The 14,656-nt window shown below is 38.5% G+C and overlaps 1 protein-coding gene across 1 annotated transcript in view; it reads left to right on the top strand.

Annotated features, from left to right (window-relative positions):
* The window catches only part of MROH2B (maestro heat like repeat family member 2B), a 97,580-nt gene that overhangs the window by 37,890 nt on the left and 45,034 nt on the right, over window positions 1-14,656 (top strand). The window contains exons 4-12 of the mRNA XM_059416318.1: window positions 1,023-1,182; window positions 2,158-2,256; window positions 5,107-5,261; window positions 7,594-7,734; window positions 8,114-8,206; window positions 8,294-8,363; window positions 10,067-10,180; window positions 11,476-11,549; window positions 14,013-14,135. Coding sequence (XP_059272301.1) covers window positions 1,023-1,182; window positions 2,158-2,256; window positions 5,107-5,261; window positions 7,594-7,734; window positions 8,114-8,206; window positions 8,294-8,363; window positions 10,067-10,180; window positions 11,476-11,549; window positions 14,013-14,135 — 1,029 coding nt within the window. The remainder of the gene's footprint in view (window positions 1-1,022; window positions 1,183-2,157; window positions 2,257-5,106; window positions 5,262-7,593; window positions 7,735-8,113; window positions 8,207-8,293; window positions 8,364-10,066; window positions 10,181-11,475; window positions 11,550-14,012; window positions 14,136-14,656) is intronic.

The raw sequence follows: 14,656 nt of genomic DNA, 5'->3' as shown, positions 1-14,656 counted from the left end.
GTTGATGTTTGGAGAGATTTTTTTCAAAGTAACTAGAACCCAATTTTCTTGCTTTCCATATATAAATTATTATCTCTCATGTGCCTACTTAGCTACCTATGCTAGGAATTGTATCAGAAAAATTATTTGTAGACATAATTTGAGTTTTAAGGTGTTTTCTTCCAGAAAGGATGTTTACCTGCCAAGGGTACTAACAATTTATGATTAATTTCAGGCCTTGAGATTTGGAGGAGGGGGGCACTTCTGTGATTCCAAGTTGGACTACAGTACATGGAGGGCCAAGCAAACCTTTCATTTAAATGCAGCCTTTTGGAGCCTTAGGCTAAAAGATAAGAAGTGGGATGACCAGGGTCGCACCATTTGTTGGTCTCAAATTCAGTCTATTCTCCCAAAATACTGCACAGGAGTCTCAAATATAGGACTGACATCTATGGATTTCCAATCATTTCCAGATCTTAACTTAGTAATTCATTCCACCTTATATTGTGATGTTTTGTGAGTATATTTTCTAATAGCTTGTCCAGCTCTTTTGATTGTCTTCAGCAGGAGATTCGATCAAACTTACCTAGTTCAGCACTACCAAAAACAGAAGTTCCTCCAAATATCTCCTCTATCCAAGATAACTGGATCAGAACAATATGAAAACCCAAAGTCCAGACTCCCTGTCCCATTTCCCTTTCTCAATACCCTTCAGGCCTTCAGCCACAGTGATTCCTCATTAACACAAAAAACATAGATCCTGTGTTCATAGTGCCCGATCAATTCGCAAGAAAATGTATTTTGACCTTACGTTTACAAGAACCTTAGTAAAACCTGGTTTTAAAGTTCACTAAAGTTACCTCTGCTGGACAGCTACTGACCCTCACCTTAGAGACTTTCTGCCCTGGGTTTGGAACAGCCTGTTCTGTCCCTATCCCAAAGCATTTGGGGGGAACTTAGAATATTACCTAGACCATCACCTCTCTGCAAACTCCCTCTGCTCTTCCTCCAGTTGTTATTGTTGTCTCCTTTTTCCTCCTCAGATCCTCAGAGAAACCAGAATGCTGGCTGGTGAGGTGTTGGTGTCTCTTGCTGCGCACGATTTCAACTCTGTGATGTATGAAATACAGAGTAACTTCAGGATCCTGGAGCTCCCGGATGAATTCATCGTGCTTGCTCTGGCTGAACTGGCGACCAGCTATGGTACGGAGGGAAGACTCTCCACATTTTCCTGGGAAGTATCCACCCTGACTAACCGTCTAAAACCAGATGGGTGCAAACAGCAGAAAGGAGAGCATTCTTCCCTTCTGCCATGCTCAAGAGCATCGACAGTGGGATTTAGGTGGTTGTTTCTGAGCACAGATGAACCTGCTGATGCACCATTAGTCCATGCTGCTCTCTATTTGGCTGAACCCTCCCATCCTCACCATCCCTTTGATCTGGCTTTGTGTTTGCAAAAGCCCTTTTTCCACAAGGCCTCTTCTGCAAACCACTGAACACTTACATGAAGTATGTAAGAGTTTATTAGGATTATTTTTCTATACCACTTTATTTAACAGATATTTATTTATGTATGTATTTAGTTAGTTAGTTTGTTATTTTTATTTATTTAGATTTTTTTATTGAGTATCTATTGCCTGGGCTAGGCCCTGGGAATGCAGCCAAGTTCTGGTGGGAGAGATGGACATTAATCCAACAATTATCCAAACAGGCAATTGCTACAAACAACAGGTACAGCTAGAACCTTCTTTTTTTTTTTTTTTTTTTAAATTTTTTATTTTTATAAACATATATTTTTATCCCCAGGGGTACAGGTCTGTGAATCACCAGGTTTACACACTTCACAGCACTCACCAAATCACATACCCTCCCCAATGTCCATAATCCCACCCCCTTCTCCCAAACCCCCTCCCCCCGGCAATAGAACCTTCTTTTTAAATCAACCACTCCTTGCATGTACTGTAGTCCAACTTGGAATCACAGAAGTGCCCCCTCCTCCAATTCTTTAACTACAGTCAGGCCTTATGGCCAAAGAAGGGGTCCAGGAGAATATCTTCCTGCAGCACCTCACCTGTCTCCCCAAAACAGCTTTGACATGCTCCTTGCTGACGTGGAGAACCACAGAACTCTCCAGTGTGAGAGGATAATGGTTTTCTCCTCTTGTGCCCCTCTTGGCAGTGTCCCAGAGTATCCCCTTCATGATGATGACCCTGCTAACCATGCAAACCATGCTCAGGCTGGCCGAAGAGGAGAAGATGAAGGGAGTTTTCTGTATTGGTGGGTATTCTTTGTTATGACCAGACTATGAATTGAGCAAATGTTTTATTTTTCTTTTTTTTTTTAAGATTTTCTTTATTTATTTGACAGAAAGAGATCACAAGTAGGCAGAGAGGCAGGCAGGCAGAGGGAGAGGGGGAAGCAGGCTCCCCACTGAGCAGAGAGCCTAATGTGGGGCTTGATTCCAGGACCCTGAGACCATGACCTGAGCCGAAGGCAGAGGCTTAATCCACTAGCCATCCACGCACCCATTATTTTTCCTTTTACTCTAGTTTTGTTCTATTCGCTAATAATAATAGCTACCATTTACTGAGTGCCTACCACATGGAAGTTTCTCTGCAAGGACTTGTCTCTCTCAGTCCTCAAGCAATTATAATTCTCTCTGTCTCAACTCTCAAAGCAAGGTAAGTACTATTACCCCCTCCCCCCATCATTTTACAGATGAGAAACAGAGAGTCATGGAAATTAAGCAATTTCCTTAAAGTGGTGACTGTCAGTGAAATGGAGAGGTGGATGTGACTGAGGTCTATACACTTTCCACTGCCTTATATAGCCTCCATTTCTACTAGCCTCCTTCTTTAATTGGATCACACTCTTCCCACAATGGTTCTGGGAGCTCACCAGTTCTTAGCAGTAGGCCAAATGTTGGCATCGATGTATAATGCAATGTTGTAATAAAGATAAGTAATCAACCTAATCAAAGTACAAGCACTCATAAAATTAAGGAAAACAGGTAAGCAAACCATGGGTCACAATTTCCATCTACCCCAAAATTGAAATACATCCAGAGTAACGAAGAGTCTGCAGAGAAGAAAATGGCCCTGGAATTTGCAGGGAAAAAAAACATGTACAGCACAGTGAGAGGCTTCTTGGTTGAGTCTGGAGATCTGGGCTCCTCTCCTTGATCATCCTCTGAACCATCCTCTCTCAATCTCATTTTCACATCTAAACACATTAAATAAAGGGATTGCTAGGATCCCTCTCCCCTCTAAAGCCCTCTAACACTATGATTTTGTAATATTTAAAAGGCTGTGCTGTCAGGAATGTCATCTTTACCTCTCAACCAAGACTTGTGTGTTCTGTTTTGGCCATTTCTTTTCTGCCCTGTATGGAAGCAATATTTATATCTGGTATATCATGAGAATGTACTATGTGCCTGAATACTGCCTTGGGTATTTTAAGATTATTATTTCCTTTAACCTCACAGCAACCCCATTAGGTAAGTAACATTTTTCCTTTGTTTTACTGATGAGAAAATTGAGGCATAGAAATTTAAGAGCTTGCCTGCAGTCATACAGCTGGTGTATGGCAGAGCCAGGATTTGAACTATGACAGTCTGGCTCAAGAACTTGAGCAATTATACTAGATTAGCCCACTTTTCAATACTTTTTATTTTTCCTACTTACTATCACAGCTAACACTGTGTTCTTGCAAATAAACTTTGGTGCTTGTAATAGCATTTCTAACTGCAATATCAATAACCCAATAGGGAAAAGGAAATAAAACTAGAACTCATCACAGCATCAAAAAAGGATTCTCTGCCTTTGTGTTATAAAGTTATCTAGTGCCCTTTGGTCTTAAAGCAACTTTTGCCTGGCTACCACTAAAGAATAGGTATATAATTTCATAGTCATCCATCCGTCTATCTAGCTATTCATTTAATCAGCCAATAAGCAGACATCCTGCTCATTGCTTCAGATACTGTCAAGAGATAAGACATCCTTTCCCTCATGTTGATTTTGGCCAGTACAAGACAAGCGCGCACACACACACACACACACACAAGATTATGACAATGTATAGCAGAAGATTATCAGTTGGAAAGGAATATGAATGAGTCAATACATGGCCAGCTCTAAGGTACTGAGGGTCTTTCCAGAGTATTTTTTGCATATGAAGAGTATTTTTTGCATATGAAGAGTAAACTATGACTTTTCTTCATCATCTAGTGAAACAAGAGAGCTGAAGGAACAAATAATATTATTTAATACACTTGATGCAAATATGGGCTCGTGGTCCAAATGATATTTTTGCAAGCCCAACATTTTTTATTTTATTGAAGTGAAACAGACCCTTGGAAAAACATACCAATCAGAAGTGTACAGGTTGATGTGTTGTCACAAAATGAACTTACTTGTATGACAGCCACTCAGGTCAAGAAGTGGGAGATTACTAATAACCCAGAAGCCCACCTCATCCTGCCAATCATCATGATCTCTATCCTTTCTAAGAGTAACCACAAGCCTGACTTCTAACACCATAGCTTAGTTTCACCTATTGTGAAATTCATACATGCTGTTGTGTGAAGCTGTCTGTGTTCACTTCTGTCTACTATTACATGTCTATACTACAGTTTGTCCATTCTACTTCCTGACGGACATTTTTCTGTTTTCTGTTTGAGACTATGACCCACCCCCCAAAGTGAATATGAACATTCTAGTACAAGTTTTTTAGTGCCTATATGTTTGTGTATCTAACCAACTGCATACTTAGGAGTGGAATTTCTGGGTCATAAGGAATATATATTCAATCTTTTCTAAAGTGTTTGTACCAGTTCACACTCCCCTCAGCCGTACTTGAAAACACCAGCTGCACCTTAGTCTTACCAACATTGACGTTGTCTGAAATTTTAGGAATTCTATATCGTTTGTTGTATTATCTCATTATGGTTTTAACTTACATTTCACTAATGTGGCTGAATACTTTTTATATGTTTATTTGGTACAGTCATATAACATTTTATAGAAACTATCACACATTTGTTAATTATCAGTACACTCTTCTCAAAGTATTTTATGGGCCCTCCCATCTTGGTATTTTTCTCAGTCTGTGATTGTTTTTAAAATGCAGCCCTTGAGAAGTTCAGCAAAGCCATTTACAAATATGTCAACCACTGGAGAGACTTTCCCTATCCAAGATTGGATGCCAACCGACTATCTGACAAGATCTTCATGCTGTTCCGGTATATAATGGAGAAGTGGGCCCCCATTACCTCGCCCATCCAAGTGAGTGGGGGCCTTGGCATGCCCCAAGAGAGCTCTCCTTCTATGCTACTTCAACTTCCTCCCCTTTTTGACATGATCATTAATCTCAGTTGTTTGGAAAGCTATGAGTTGTGTTTTTATCAGGTTTATCAACACTTTTATTTTTCCTGTTTCAAATCACTATTTATTCATTTTTAAGCTAATATTTATTGTGTCCCCATGACATGCCAGGCACTGTCCCCCCACCCTGGAGAGACAGCAGGGATTGAAAGACCAAAATCCCCACTCTTGTGGAACTGACATTCCAGTATGTGGAAAGAACAATGACTAACTAGAGATGCGTAAAATAAAGAGAAATTCAGTATTTCATGTCTTATAACCCATATTTGGGCTGAGTCACTCTTTAGGAAAAACAAGAGCCAACAAAAATCTCCCATGTCTAGGAAGATGACAATGAAATAAAATATCTAAAGGACATGCATGACTACTTCAAAAGATTGAAATGCCTTGTGCAGAAGACATTACAAAGGGTGTGCACATGGTATCCCATGCCTATCTTGCTTAATCAGTATAATTTTTAAATGGAGAGTAAATTACATCCTATTTAGGTCTTTTATTCCTATATTTAAAAGATGTAGCACTTTTCTTCTCTAGCTTAGTTTCTTTTCTATACTTTAAGCTACCAAAACATTTATTTTTTTTAACACGCTGAGGTAGTTAAATCATTAGCAAACTTGGAACTTTTAAAATATCCTGTAAAAGTCTTTTCTTTAAGGCACCTGAAAAACACAATTCAATACAAATCCTCCAAGTACTTTCCTAGCTTCCCACAGAAAGAGTTAGATAAGTGACAAGAAAGTGCACACAGTAATGAGGGAACAGAGAGAGAGAGAAGCACTTAAATCCTGTGGCGAGTAGTGCAAAGGCCGTGACATTGAAACTGAGCTTGCAGCCTATAAAGATGTTCACCCAAGCAAAAGGCATTCCCTAAAGAGGCCATAAAAGTTGCTGAAGCAGACGCTGGAGACAGGATAACATGCACACTTGAGTGAGTCCAGTAGAAGAGAGGGAAGGGGAGAAGAGAACGGAGATATAAAGAAGCAGAAACAAATAAAACCAGGAAAGATTTTGGTCTTAGTCACATAATGATGAGTCTTGAATGCTACACAGGAGTTTGGATATATATATATATATATATATATATATATATATATATATGAGAAATAATAAACCTTTGGAGAGTTCTAAGCAAAGAGAATGAGATCTTAGAAACTAAGAAAGGAATAATTTTCAAGAAGCAAAAGGAGATGTTACAGTGCTCAAGCGAGAATAATCTTAAAAGGAGACCATTGCTTGGAATTGTCCAACTGCTCAGAAGAATCATCCAGCTGACACACAGTTGAGTGAAATAAATGGTTGTTATTCTGAACCACTAAGTTCTGAGATGGTTTGATAGACAACAAAACTTAGTTGACAGAAAAAAAAAATTCATCACCTAATATTATGTAGAAAAGCAGAATATAGAACAGTATATTAAAGAATGGTGTCAGTTTTTTAAAAATTAAAATGTATAGAGGAAACGTAGGGAAGAATAAGTAAAATTAATTTAAAAAATATTAAAGTACACCAAAGAATGATTATCTATGGATACTGTCGGCAATGTGAATACTGTGTTTTCTTCTTCATAACTTTTGTGATTTCTAAATTTTTCCAGTCAACCTATTTACATTTATATTTTACACTTGTTTGTTTTTTATATCAGCAGAAGCCAGAGTGGACTGAAGAGTAAATGAGAGGTGGGAAGTAGAGATGGCAAACGTAGACCTCTCTTTCAGAAAATTTTGCTTTTTGTTTGTTTGTTTGTTTCAAGTTTTTATTTAAATTCTAGTTAACATATAGTGTAATATTGGTTTCATAGGTAGAATTTAGTGATCACATAATTTTTTGGAAAAAAGAAAGAAACAGAATTGGGGTCAGAGTGATTTGGAATTGAAGAGTTTTTTAATATAAGGGAAATTTTCAACTTATTAGTATATTGAAAGAAAGTGACTAGTGGACTAGTGGAGAAAGTCACTCCACTAGTGACTAGTGGAGAAAGGTTAAAGAAATAGGAAGGGGACAAATATGGAAATGAGTATCAGTAGAGATACAGATGTAGACAGAGCTAAAAATACAAACATAACTATAACTGCTTCGTGCAATGATTTTAACCTAAACATTTTTCAAAGAATTCTTTCTTGGTTGGAAGCAGTGAGGAAAATTGTGTGGGCTGTCTAAAGCTCCAGGTATTCTGAGAACTGTACAAAAAGCTCAGTGAAGTCTTAGACGTGGTATTCGTTGGCTGCCTCTGCAGACTTTGGCCATCGTTAAGGCACACGGCCCCACGGTGAGCCTGCTGCTTCATCGGGAAGATCTCTGTGACTATGCCCTGGACCAGGTACCCTGGCTCCTGAACCAGTATAAAGACAAAGAGATTGATTTCCACGTCACTCAGGTAAGAGCCACACCCTTAGGGAACCGATTCAGAGAGTCTATCCACAACCATCCTGGAAGACAGTAAGTCTCCAGAGGTCCTAAGGAACTGAGATACTGGTTTGGGCAGTTGAACTTAAATACTTTTTGAGAAACATGAGGTAGAGAAGAGGTGGGCATAGCTGGGTGATGGAATATCCAAAAAAGGGATTAAGAATTTTCTTTTCAAGTTGCTCAGACACTGACTAAGGCAGGGGGTTCAGAATCACTGAAGAAAATTGTGACCACAGGAAGGTTATAGGTTTGTTCTCCTCACAAAAACCGTAATTATTTGTCTTCCACATCCTGTGCTGCTGCTTCATGGGCAGCCTCCAACTAACCTTTAAGAGCTTCCATTCCAGAGTCTAAAACAAATACTGACCGCGGTGGTCCTTTATGACACTGCCCTTCCAAAGGGCTTGAGAAAGACCATCTTTATCAGTTTACTCCACCAGGTAAGAAAACCCTGCTGTCAGATCTGATTCATTTCCTCTGGTTTTCTGTTTTTAACATCTGCCGCCTGATTCTTCTTTCTCACTCAGGTGTGCAGAGTTCCAGAGCCTCCTGTAAAGGAAAATGAAATTGAAGCTTCAAGCTGTTTCCTCATTCTAGGTAGGACCTAGCAACCAGAGGGTTTTTAACAAAAATGTCTCGCAGCGATGATGACAACTGTGATGAAGGATGTGCAAACTGTCGCACACACAGACACACACACACACACACACACACACACACACACACACACAATTCTTTCAACTCATGGTATCCTGTGCCTCTTCCTACCCTTCCAGTCCCAAGAGAAGCACAACAGATAGATAACCAATCACCCTGGTTTGCCTGGAACTAATGGACTTCCAGGGATAAAACGTTCAGTTCTAAAACCAGAAAATTTCCATACACATTTTGAGAATTAACCCCTTTATCAAATACATGGTTGGTAAATATTTTCCCCATCCCATCTGTTGCTTTTTCATTTTGTTAATGGTTTTTGTGGGGGGTTTTCTGCCGAGCAAAAGATTTTTGGTTTGATACAGTCTTGCTTATTTTTGTCTTTGGTGCTTCTACTTTTAGTGTCAAATCCAAAAAAATCATTGCCAAGACCGATGTCAAGGAGCTCACCACCTATGTTTTCTTCCAGGAGTTTTATGGTTTCAGGTCTTACTCTCGTGTCTTTATTCTGATTTGATTTTTGTATATGGTATAAGGTAGGGATCTAGATTCACTCTTTTGCATGTGGCTGTCCATTTCCCAGCATCATTTATTGAAGAGACTATCCTTGCACTGTTATGTATTTTTGACTCCTTTGTCAAAAATTAATGGACTACATATGCATGAATTTATTTCTGGGCAAACCAAGGTGAGCTGGCAATCCTAGGGATAGGAAATGCTTTTTTCCTTGGTATTTGAGCCTATTTCAAACTGTGTCAAACCCAAAGTCACGCCATTTCTCCCTCATCATCTCTTAATATACATGCCTTGTCTCCCTCTCACTCTCTTCTTCACTCTTTCCCCTTCCTTCTTGTTCTCACATCACAATCCCACCCACTGTCTAGTTGAAATACCTGGTGCAGGTCATAAAGGAGGCACCAAGTTCTTGGAGTCAGCATACAAATTATGTTCCAACATAGACCCTGAAAAGTAAGGACCAGAGCAATCCCATACCTCCCATACCTCTACCTCCACCTTCCCCAAAATATGTCATTTCTACTACTTCACTGCATTACCTTTCTATTATGTTCTAGTTATTCCCTATTATGTTCTAGTTTTTCCTATGTTTCTATTCTATCCTCTGTTTTATGCACACCCTATTACCTGCTTCACTCAATCTCTAATAGTTCAAAACCAAACCACTTTCTTCCAATCAGGCCTTTTCTCTTTCTTCCCTGCTTCCTGCCTTACCTTGTAGCTCCCCAGCTTCCGAGCTGGTGAAGCATCACTCCAGTCTCCGCCTCCATGTTCACAAGTTGTCCTCCCTGTGTCTCCTCTCCTTTTCTCATCTCATACTGAATTAGGGCCCACCCTAATAACCTCATCTTAATTTGATTCCATCTATTAAAAAAAAAACTAACTTCCAAATATTTATACGTATTCCATATTTATATGTATGAACAGATGTGGACCTAGGTATATAAATCTCTCTGAGTGACCAAACTGCTTAATTTTGTGATACTAAAGATGCACTGATGTAATAAAATCTAGTACCAACCAAAGAGTGACTTTGAAAATCTCCATGGAATTCTGCTTTTCCCGTTCACAAGTGTTTTATCAAAGGTGAAAATGAGTTCTTATGACTCCAGTATTTCTTAAACCTGCAGCCCATTCCAACCCTGCAGACCTGATGGAATTTTTTGATGAACAAATGAGGAATAATAATGAAACCATTCGAATGGGAATTTTGACTTTGTTAAGATCGGCTATCAATGCTGAGGGTAAGCAAGGAAATGAAGCCAGAGTGGTTTATTTTGTCCCAAGAAGGAAACTGAAGCCTATGCATTCGCTAACTTTATTCTATGTCTTTGGGGTGTTTGTAGTACAATCTACTACTTTAAGATTCTATTTTATTTGAGAGGGAGAGAAAAAGAGGGTGTGAAAGCATGGGGGGAGGGGCAGAGGGATAGGGAAAAGCAGACTCCCCACTGAGCAGGGAGCCTGATGAGGAATTCGATCCCAAGACTCTGAGCTCTTGACCTGAGCTGAAGGGAGACACTCAACTGACTGAGGCACTCGGTGCCCCTATAAGCCACTACATTTTCAGTTTCCTCTCTTCTTTTCAGTTACCTCTTCTTTCGTGATACTTATGGATATATGTAGGTAAGAAGAAGTAGAATTCTTGAAAATCAAATTTAAAATCTAGAAGATCTAGTAGGCTGGCCAAGTGGCCCAATAAATAGATGGAGGTGGGAGGAATGCACAATATTCTAGAGATTAGTGCATTTAGAAAACAGCAGAATTTAATGAAATATCATATTTCATTAATTCCAAAAAGCACACATTTTCATGATATTGGAATGCATCTCATAATTGATAGCATCTTTAATTATAATAAGCCACTACTAGCTTTTTTGGTACAATATAAAATAGTGGTATCTCATAAGATTGATGATATCTTGGATTCAATAAAATATGAGAATTCCTTTTTATCCTATATTATAATAGTTCAAAAAATTTAAAAAATTCAGTTATCCCTGAGATTTACTGAAGAATCAGAAGACAAGAAATATGAAGTAGTCTCACAAAATTTAAAACTAATCTGTGGACGTGATGTGTGGAGTCCACTTTTGAACCTAACATTTTAGACAAGATGAAACCTAATATAATATGGAGCAAAGAGAGCAATAAATATCTTTCAAAAACTGAAAAAGAAGAGAGGTGCCCAAGTGGTTCACTGGGTTAAGGTCTGCCTTCAGCTCAGGTCATGATCCCAGGGTCCTTGGATCAAGTGCCATTTTGTCGGGGGGGTCCCTACTCAGTGAGGAGTCTGCTTCTCCCTTCTCTTCTGCACCAACCCCCCTGCTCATGCACTCTCACACTCTCTCTCTAATAAATTAATAAAGTCTTTTTTTAAAAAATGGAGAAGAGGGTAAGAGGAAATTGAATAACATAAAATGTTATGGACAAAAGACTTTGCAATTATGTGCCATAACTCTAATGGGTTTTCATCAATCCTAGAACAGACTGTACTCCTACTGAACCTGGCCTCTTAATTTCTCTCCCTGTCCTTCAGAACCCAAGTTGCGGGATCACATCACTTCAATTGAAAGAACAGTCAAAGTTGTCATGGGTGACCTCAATATAAAAGTAAGAGAAATAATGGGGACTTTGATTTTGTGGATGGTAGTTTTAGGAATTAATGAAATGGTTTTGATTCTTTAAGAGTCTACTTTAATGATGAATCACAGGCCTGTACCACTGAAACAAATAATACACTATATGTTAATGAAATTATTTTTTTAAAAAAGAATCTACTTTAAGATTGCTTTATAAAGAGCTCAAGGATGAATTCTAATTTTAATAGAAATCAATCTTTCCCCAAAAGATAAACTATATCAAGGTAAAGTTCTAAATTACATTCAGTTCAAGAGCTTCTCAGTAGAAAAAAAGATTTTTGCCCAGAGCATCACACTGCTACTCTCTTTAAATGGTTTAAAAATTGCTAATTATATAAATAATGTACCTTCCTACAAAAAATAATAACCCCTAAGTATGTTTTGTTTTTGTTTTTGTTTTAGCTTAGATATCTTATTTTCCAACTAGGGAAATCTAAAGCAAATCTTGCACATATATTGCACAATATTTCCTGATTATTTGATTAAAGTAGTCCATATTAGAAAAGATATATAACTTGTACTAGAATGAACAAAAAAATAGAAATTACTGCATTTTTTTATTAAAACCATATTTTGTTTGGATCAAAGCCCTATACAGAAACCAATGAAAAGAAGAAAACTCCCCTATGAGACTTTTATCTGTAATGACTATAACAAAAGTTAAGCAATAAATAACAGTAATTATGCTAAGTGGAATAAATCAGAGAAAGACAAATATATGATTTCACTCATAGGTGGAATTTGAGAAACAAAACAGGTGAACACAGGGGAAAGAAAAGAGAGAGAGAGAAGCAAACCATAAAACAGACTCTTAAGGATAGAGAACAAACTGAGGGTTGCTAGAGGAGAGGTGGGTGGGGAATGGGTTAAATAGGTGATGGTCATGGCGCCTGGGTGGCTCAGTGGGTTAAGCCGCTGCCTTCGGCTCAGGTCATGATCTCAGGGTCCTGGGATCGAGTCCCGCATCGGGCTCTCTGCTCAGCAGGGAGCCTGCTTCCTCCTCTCTCTCTGCCTGCCTCTCTGCCTACTTGTGATCTCTCTGTCAAATAAATAAATAAAATCTTAAAAAAAAAAAAATAGGTGACGGTCATCAAGAAGGGCACGAGGCATTATATGTAAGTGATGAATCGCTAAATTCTACTCCTGAAACTAATATTATACTATATGTTAACTAACTAGAATTTAAATTAAAAATTGAAACAAAAATAAATACATAAGACATAATAACTTTTTTAAATTAAAAATTTTAAAAACAGTGATGTAATTATAGATAAAAGCTCAGACCAGGAAATGGCCAAGCCAATCAAAAAATGACTAAAAGAGTTTAGGGTAAAGTGAAAGAGGACAGAAACTTTAAGGAAGTCTAATTCCCCAGGCAAAAATAGAGAATTATAATTTTTCCCCCTCATTTAGGTAGACTACTGGTGTATTTATGCTATTTACTACTTTGTGGCCCTACCTCCCTATTCAAAATTATTCTTTTTTTCCAACTCTCCATTATAAGACCCATTCAGTAAAGAATTAGATCTGAGGGGCACCTGGGTGGCTCAGTGGGTTAAGCCTCTGCCTTCAGCTCAGGTCATGATCTCAGGGTCCTGGGATTGAGCCCCACATCGGGCTCTCTGCTCAGTAGGGAGCATGCTTCCCAACCCCACCCCACCTCCGCCTGCCTTTCTGCCTGCTTGTGATCTCTGTCTGTCAAATAAATAAATAAAATCTTAAAAAAAAAAAAAAAGAATTAGATCTGAGTTTTCTATCCTCCAGGGAAGCAATCCAATAAACAAACTTAAATATTTAAAAATTATAGTACAGGTTCATAATCTCTTGTTCTAATCCCTGGGGTCAGATATATTTCAGAATTTACAACCATCCTGATTTTAGAAAGACATTACTGTGACTGTAGCCACAATCAAAGTCATTAATATCTCTGCAAGAAAATATGTGCAGATCTACACCACACAGATTAAGTAAAGACTACAAACAGTTTTCAAATAGTTGAGTTGGGTTTTGCCACCTAATGAGTTAGGGCCAGACTCATGAAACAAAATTCCAGCATCCAGAGTTTTTTGGGTTTTGAAATTGTAGATGAAGGATTATAGATGTAGAGTTCATTGTGCTATTGTTCATTGAGAATTTTAAAAGCAAGACAGTGTTTTAACCCATAATACCAACATTTCATAATGTACCGTAACAGAACATATGTCCTGGGAGCAAAGGAGAATAATTTTTGGTTAAAGAAGGCATTTCCTGTAACCCTTAAGTCATAAGCTATAGCTGGCTTCCTGCTCCATCTATGTGAGTCCCACCATTCAACGGATACTCCTTTTCGGGAAGGTTCTCACAAATGATCCATAAAAGTTAAAGAATAGGAGAAGCTAAATTATTGTTCTGCCCAATGCAGTAAAATGCTGCAAATGCATTTTTTTTATTCTAGGTGAGGAATTCCACTCTCCTCCTCATTCAAACCATGTGTGAGAAATGCTTCATTGAAGCCCGGGAAGGATGGCCACTGATTGAATATATCTTCTCCCAGTTTGCCATGTCCAACAAGAACCTGGTATGAAGAGGGTGCAGCTTTGAAAGCTACCCTGTAACAAGGGCAGTTAACTAGGGCTCAATTCAATGACTAATTTAGAACTTCTATTTCAGTCTTATCACTTTTATCAATAAATTTTTCAGCCTCTAGCCTTCTGAGTTCTCTTTCACTGGTATCACTTAGAGCTTATGATAAATTCGAGGTAGGTGAAATCATGGTTTTTCCCAGAGGAGGCAATCTATCCTCAAAACCTTGAGGCAGGGGTGGAGAAAGTGAATTACTTCTGAGAAAACAGAAGACGTCCATACTTGCCAAATGGGGGTTAACTTCCTAAAAAGCATGTACGTAAGATGGGGATCTTAGTAAGTCCATGATAGCCGAAATCACAGTCCACTCCACTAAGAGGCTGTGTCTTTGAAAATTTTGCACCCGAGACAATAGCAAAGGCCTGAGAGAGAGAGGGAATGTCCGTAGTTCAAGGACCATCACAATTTTTGCTTTTCTGCTTTATCCAGCAGTGTCTGTTCCAACCAATTCCTCCA

The sequence above is a fragment of the Mustela nigripes genome, chromosome 12 (genome assembly GCF_022355385.1).
Source record: "Mustela nigripes isolate SB6536 chromosome 12, MUSNIG.SB6536, whole genome shotgun sequence".
Taxonomy (NCBI): domain Eukaryota; kingdom Metazoa; phylum Chordata; class Mammalia; order Carnivora; family Mustelidae; genus Mustela; species Mustela nigripes.
The sequence above is the reverse complement of the archived record's forward strand: the minus strand, read 5'-3'. Positions and strand labels throughout refer to the sequence as shown.